We start from the raw sequence: 7,568 nt of genomic DNA, 5'->3' as shown, positions 1-7,568 counted from the left end.
TCTGGAATACTGGTTAGTTATTGGAATACTGCATGTTTTGGAATACTGGTTCCTTTCCTGGAAAACTGCTTAGTGTTTGGAATACTGGTTATGTTTTGGAATACAGGTTATGTTTTGGAATGCTGGTTATGTTCCTGCAGTATTGGTTATGTTTCTGGAATATTGGTTATGTTACTGGAAGACTGGTTGTGTTTTGGAATACCAGTTAGTTATTGGAATACTGGTTATGTTCCTGGAATACTGGTTATGTTACTGGTGTTCATAATCTGGATGAATGATGTGAAGACAAGGATTCTAATCCAACCACAGCAACTGGAGGAATTTAAATTCACCCCACGACATAAATTTAGAATTGTAAGGAAGGTCTTAGTAATGGTGACTATGAAATAGTCCAATTGTCTTTAAAACCCATCTGCCTGACTAATGTTCTTTTGGGAAGGGAATCTGCTTGGATTAGTCATGTTGACAGTGATGTAGCTCAATTGCTGTCTGCAATGGCCTCTCAATACTTAGGAAGGTTCACCACAAACTTCTAAAAACTATGGGTATGGGCAAAAAATACTGACCTTGGCAGTAATGTCACATCCTGTGACCGAATGAACAATATCACATCTTAAATAGTTAGCTCATTTTAACTGGTTTGTAAATTACATGGTTTCTCTTTAGTTATCTATCAAAACCCATCAGTCTATTCTCTGCCAGCAACAAAAGTGATGGAAGGTGACTTCAACAGTGCATCTGCTCAGCAATAACCTGCTCAGTGACGCCCAGTTTGGGTTCCGCCAGGGCCACTCAGCTCCTGACCTCATTACAGCCTTGGTTCAAACATGGACAAAAGAGCTGAATTCCTGAGGTGAGGTGAGGTGAGAGTGACAGCCCTTGATATCAAGGCTGCATTCGACCGAGTGTGGCATCAAGGAGCCCTAGCAAAACTGGAATCAATGGGTATCAGGGGACAAACTCTCTAGTGGTTAGAGTCATGCCTGGCACATAGGAAGATGGTCGTGGTTGTTGGAGGTCAGTCATCTCAGCTCCAGGACATCTCTGCAGGAGTTCCTCAGGGTAGTGTCCTAGGCCCAACCATCTTCAGCTGCTTCATCAATGACCTTCCCTCCGTCATAAGGTCAGAAGTGGGGACCTTCGTTGATGATTGCACAGTGCTCACTGTTTGCCTCCAAGCCACTCACCTTCCTGACTCGGAAATATATCACCACTTCTTCAGTGTCACTGGGTCAAAATCCTGGAATTCCCTCCCTAACAGCATTGTCCCTATACCCTCAGGACTGCCCCAGCTCAAGAAGCAGCTCACCACCAGCTTTTCAAGGGGCAATTAGGAATGGGCAACAAATGCCCAACTAGTCAAACCATGAGTGAATAAAAAAGTAGCTAACCCAGGCAATACCTGCTCATAAAGCACACTAAGGTGGCATGGTGGTTAGCACTGCAGTCTCACAGCGCCAGGGACCCGGGTTCAATTCCACCCTCAGGCAACTGTCTGTGCGGAGTTTGCACGTTCTCCCTGTGTCTGCGTGGGTTTCTTCCAGTTTCCTCCCACAGTCCAAAGATGTGCAGGTTAGGGTGGATTGGCCGTGCTAAATTACCTCCATAGTGTCCAGGGATATGCAGACCGGGTGGGTTAGCCATACAGAATACAGGGTTACAGGGATGGGATGGGGGGTGGGATGCTCTGAGGGTTGGTCTAGACTTGTTGGGCCAAAGGGCCTGTTTCCAAACTGTAGGGATTCTATGATCTATGATCATAAGCCTGCCTAGGAAGGGTTGGTGCGGAGTTGATAGTGAGTGCTGTTTACCTTTTCCGAACATCAGAGTCTCTCCTGATTAAATGAATGATATAACCCTGCAGAACGCCAACGGTATGGGAGACTCAACATCACACTGTCTCAACAACAGTCTTCCAACCATCCTTTACACTGGATCATTAGTTGCTGGGGCATATTGACTGTCTAATGTTACATGGGGTTATAAGTTGACTCCTTAAGGATCTTGCGGTAGTGAGCCTATCTCTGGACCGGAAAGGATGAGGTTGAGTCTCACCTACAGCACATGGGGTGCCATAACATCCCTGAACAGGCTGATTAAAAGTTTGCAGATGGAATTTTCCAACTTTGCAATGTTGGCTTGTACACTCGTGGCTAAAGTAGGCATATTCGAAATCAGATGCTGCTCAGTTCCATTATCTCATTCTGTGTGCAATTTGAATGTAGAAGTAACTACCTTCAGCAATTAGCACTGTGTCCAACACACACACAAACCCTCCAGAATGGCTATGAAAATAGTAAGAATTCTGCAATACAAAAGAGGCAAAAATAGAAATTGATGCTACCAGACAGAGCTGCCAGATCCTGCCGAGCTTTTCCAACAATTCCAATTGTTGTCTCCGATTTACAGAAGTCCTTTTGGTTTTTATTTTGCAATACGCAAGGTGGTCTGCTGGCCCTGAGGAAAATCTATTGCATAAAAAGGAAAGAAATTATAATTGAAATTTCAAAAGCATTTGCACAAAACGTCCCAGGGCCACTTGGGGTGAGTGGGATATTATTTTTGAGCATGTTCTCTGTTGGATTCGTTTTCACTTCTGCAACTGCTTCCTCCATGCTCCCATCCCCCTCCTCTGTCAGGCCATTGGTTTTGACTGTTCGCATCCAGTTGCTTTTCATAGATGATCCCATCATTTGGCAGGCAAATCAAGGTGTGGTATCCAAATTAAGGCGCAATTCACCTGCTCCTTCTCTAGTGCTGTGAACAGAGCAATACAGGACTCCTAATGGTGCAAAGTGTAAAGCCAACATACCCTGGCCAGACCGTAGGGCTGTTCTCTCGTTGGAGGGACAGAGACAAATGTCAAACTGTCAGAGACAACAGGTACTTTAACCTGAGGGTCCCCATGCCCCAGGCAAGGCGAGAGAAGAGTTCTTCAGCTGGTGCAGGAATTGAACCCATGCTGGTAGGCAAAGAACCATCCAGCCCTCCTGAGCTAACCTATCCCCTTACAGTGGTGACATCACTAATCTAGACCTGCCAGGCTAATGCCTTGGGGAAGAGAGGGCAGGTGGAGCACTGGTTCAAAATATCTGGTGGAACTTCAATTCAATCAAATCATGAACTGTCAACTTCATAGAATCCCTACAGTGTGTGGGAGCAGGCCACTCAGCCCAACGAGTCCGCACTGACCCTCTGAAGAGGACCCCACCAAGACCCAGCACCACTCCCCCCCTCCCCTATCCTGTCCCTGCAACCATATAATTTCCCCATGGCTAACCCACCTAGCCTATACATCTTTAGACTGTTAGAGGAAACCAAAGCACCTGGGGGGAAACAGACACAGGGAGAACGTGCAAACTCCACATGGACAGTCACCCGAGGGTGGGATCGAACCTGGGTCCCTAGCACTGTGAGGCAGCAGCGCTAACCACTGAGACACCGTGCTGCACTCATGGCACTGGTCCCTGTAACAGTGACTGTGAAATTATAATCAATTGTTAGACCCCCATTTGGTCCACTGAGGCCCTGTAGGGAGGGACATTGCCATCCTTTCCTGGTCTGGCCTACACGTGAATCCAGCAAAGTGGCTGACTCTTAATTGTCCTCTGAAATGGCTGACACTGAGCTCAAGGGGCAATTAGGGATGGGCAACAAATTGCCCACATCCCAAAAAAGAATAATGATTGTGGCCAGGGACCATGAACCAGAGGAAATGATAATCGCAGCCTTCCAGGGATGTTCTAGAAGCTTCTGCTGTCCCTGACGTGTCCTTCAAGATTCAACTCTTGGATGATATATAGATCAGCTCTGGCTCGGGTTAGTAGGCCTGTCACTGTAGTAACACAAAGTCCCACTCTGGGCCTTGAGCCCTGAAGGTCAAAGCCGATGCGTTATTACAGTGCTGAGGGAGAGCTACTCTGTCCACGGCGCTCCTATTCAGGCAAGGTACTGAACTGAGGCCTTTAGCTACCTGTCCAGGAGGAAGTAGACAATCCCAAGGCTCCCCCATTTGGACGAAGAGCAGGGGAGAGGGGGTGGCACGGCGGGGGAAGTATTAACCCCTCCAGCTGGCACGCATGTCGGTGGGATCTTGCTGTGTGCAAATTGACTTCTAAAATCTTCCACTTACTTCATGGACTGAAAGGTGTTTTGAGATATCTGGCAATCATGAATAGTGTCAAATAAATGCACGTCTGTCCTTTTTTTAAACAGAAATGAAAGAGGCCTTTCTTTAAAAAATTCATTCAGAGAACGAGGGAGTTGCTGGCCGGGCCAGCATTTATTGCCCATCCCTAATTGCCCTGAGGGCAGCTGAGAGCTGTTGGTCTGGAGTCATGTATAGGCCAGACCAGGTAAGGGTGGCAGATTTCCTTCGCTAAAGGACATTAGTGAACCAGGTGGGTTTTTCCCTGGCAGTCAATAATAATTTCATGGTTATCATTAGACCTTTAATATCAAACTTTATTGAATTCAAATTCCATCATCTGCCACAGTGGGATTCAAACCTGAGTCCCCAGAACATAACCCAGGTCTCCAGGTTACTAATCTAGTGATAATACCATTAGGCTATTGCCTCCCTGATTGGTCTATGACCCACTGGAATAACTGCACAGAGGCTGGTATCTGGTCACACTTTATTTACATGTGCACCGTATATGTGGTCTGACCAGCTAGCTCAAACCTAGTCCCTGGAATGAGGAGACTCTCTGATGTTCCAGTTTATATCTGTCAGCCAGGGCTCCCCAATTGGCCCAGGTTAACAGCCCCAGTCGGGGATCTCAGGTCAATGAGATCCAGCTGGCCCTTGTTCTAATCATTACATCCATGAAAACCACCTCCCCCCTCTCCTCACCTCATCCATCCAACAGTTTCTCCATTCATCTAGCTTCCCCTCAATGTATCCAGCTCAACACTCCACTGTGGTGGTGAGGTCTGTGTCCTCACCATGCTCCAGGTGAATGATGTGGGGCGGTAGAAGGATGGATAGTAAGCAGTTCAACGCAGCAGGCTCCCAGCGATGAGCTCTTTCCCCACATTGTGATTAAGGTGGAGCCGGAGATAATACCAAGCACAGGGAGACACAGACCTGCCAACAAATCTACTGTCTATCACCTTTTCTTCAGTCGTTTTAATTATAAACTAGATCCTCTGATCTGAGCTGGAGTTGTTTGATGAACTCTCAGTCAATAGAGAGCTTCTGTTGATGTGATCCCAATTACCTGGGTCCAAGGAACTCGAAGCAATCCAATATTCCAACATGGAAATGTCTGGGCGGAATGGACTCAGCCGGAATGCCTGGCTGAGCTGAATAAAGGCTGCTCCCTCTTTTCTTTCCCTTCGCGTTCAGTTACCAGCTGCTTGGATACCAGATGACCACTTAATCGTTCTATGAAAATCAGCTTCGATGATTCATGTTATTATGGAGCACTGCCCTTTCTCTGCTATTAAACAGTGATTAACTTTTCCAGCTTATTGATTTTTTGCCTCCTGCTTCTCTCTATATTCTTTTGCCATATGATTAGCCATTTGGTTTCCTTCTCTGATTGAGGAACAGCAGTGCTGTTAGCAGGAGTGTGTGTGTGTGAATGTGAGTGTGTGCGTGCGTAAATTTGTGTGTGCGTGCATGTGAATGTGTGTGTGTGTGCATGTGAATGTGTGTGTGTGTGTGTGCGTGTGAATGTGTGTGTGTGTGAATGTGTGTGTGTGTGTGAGAATGCGAGTGTGAGTGTGTGTGTGAATGTGAGTGTGTGTGAGAACGGGAATGTGTGTGTGTGAATGGGAATGTGAGTGTGAGTGCATGTGGGAGTGTGAGTGTGAATGTGTGTGTGAATGTGCGTGTGTGAATACAAGTGTGAGTGTGAATGTGAGTGAGAGTGTGAATGCGCATGTGAGTGTGTGTGTGAGTGAGTGTGTGTGAGTGAGTGTGTGTGAATGTGCATGTGTGAATACAAGTGTGAGTGTGAATGTGAGTGAGAATGTGTGTGAATGTGAGTGAGTGAGCGTGTGTGAGTGGGAGTGTGAACATGATTGTATGAATGTGAATGAGTGTGATTGTGAGTGGTGTGAATGACAGTGTGAATGTGATTGTAAATGTAAGTGTGATTGTTTGATTTTAATTGTATAATTGTGAACATGAGTGGGAATGTTAGTGTGTGCGTGAATGTGCGCGATTGTGTCAGTGTTATTACGAGTGTGACTAAGAATGTGAGCTCGATTGTGACTGTGAGTGTGAATGTGAGAGTGATTGTGCATGAGTGAGAATTTGAGCACATGAATTTGAATGAGTGTTAATGTGAGTGTGAGTGTTACAAGGCAAAAACGTTTAAGTGTTACCATAGGAAATGGAGCATGTGCGAACATATCTGGTATTTTTTCTCAAGCTAAATTAGCCGTCAATCTTGTTTTTGGAGCTTTAAACCTGCAAATTGGTTCGGAAGTCAAACTAATAGAAACCACGCGGCTGTGGCATTTATCTGTCAAACAATTTAAAGTGAATATGTGCTGCACACTGTAGTAGGAAGCTGAGTTTGCATCTCACACTTGGGTGTGAATGATTAACTCTTGATAAACGTACATTTAGTTCACATTCACGCAGAGGGTGTGTGCAATGATACCTGGGTGCAGATAGAAATTTGCAGGCCAAGAGGGAAAGGGGTGCTATTTTTTTAAGCTGTTTTTTTTGCAACCTCAGATGCTGGTGCGCATTCAATGCTTTAATTAGCTGAGCAAGAAGATGATTTTTAAAGATATTGTCCCCTCTAAGCACAAGCAGAACTTTAAATTGGTGCTGGGGGGGCATCATATTGGAGATATTTTCTAAACAACCTGTTCAGAGATGTTATTACAGAACTCTGGAGCAGGTGGGAATTTAACCTAGGCCTCCTGATCCAGAGGTAGTGATGCTGCACCACAAGAGATCCCATATTGTATCGCAATATATTCACAGCTTGATGTATGAAACCACTTGACATACCTCAAGCAACGGTTCTGTGATCTTTCCAAATTTGAAACCCAACAAGTTCAATTAAACACAATAAAGATGGCAGACCAGGTGATGCGCTGCTGCTGTAGCGTGTGGGTGCTGGTGGACACCTGTGGGGTCCCAGTAATCCTATTTGTAGTAGGTTTCTGCAAATTGAGGAAGTTCAGATCCGCGCTAATGAGCTCAAGTTTCAAACACTGTGTGACGGATCAGGAAGGGATGAGTTTGCCTTGCTCAAGGAGTCAGTCACATCCCTTAGGCTCAGGACCTCAGATATAGAGAGAGTTGCAAGCCCTGATACACAGATTGCATAGGTTAGTGACCAGATACAGCAAGTGATGGTGGCTCAATGGTTAGCACTGCTGCCTCCCAGCGCTAGGGACCCGGGTTTGATTCCAGCCTCGGGCAACTGTCTGTGTGGAGTTTGCAAGTTTGCCTTTTGTCCGCGTGAATTTCCTCCTACAGTCCAAAGATGTGCAGGTCAGGGTGGATTGGCCGTGCTAAATTACCCATAGTGCCCAGGGATGTGCAAGTTGGGGTGGATTGGCCGTGCTAAATTACCCATAGTGCCCAGGGGTGTGCA

General features: G+C 46.0%; 1 protein-coding gene across 1 annotated transcript in view; it reads left to right on the top strand.

Annotated features, from left to right (window-relative positions):
* Nucleotides 1–6,135: 6,135 nt before the first annotated feature.
* zgc:171929 (uncharacterized protein LOC100124596 homolog) overlaps nucleotides 6,136–7,568 on the top strand; it is a 22,334-nt gene continuing 20,901 nt past the window's right edge. The window contains exon 1 of the mRNA XM_020522389.2: nucleotides 6,136–6,225. Coding sequence (XP_020377978.2) covers nucleotides 6,136–6,225 — 90 coding nt within the window. The remainder of the gene's footprint in view (nucleotides 6,226–7,568) is intronic.

The sequence above is a fragment of the Rhincodon typus genome, chromosome 39, assembly GCF_021869965.1.
Source record: "Rhincodon typus isolate 14 chromosome 39, sRhiTyp1.1, whole genome shotgun sequence".
Taxonomy (NCBI): Eukaryota; Metazoa; Chordata; class Chondrichthyes; order Orectolobiformes; family Rhincodontidae; genus Rhincodon; species Rhincodon typus.
The sequence above is the reverse complement of the archived record's forward strand: the minus strand, read 5'-3'. Positions and strand labels throughout refer to the sequence as shown.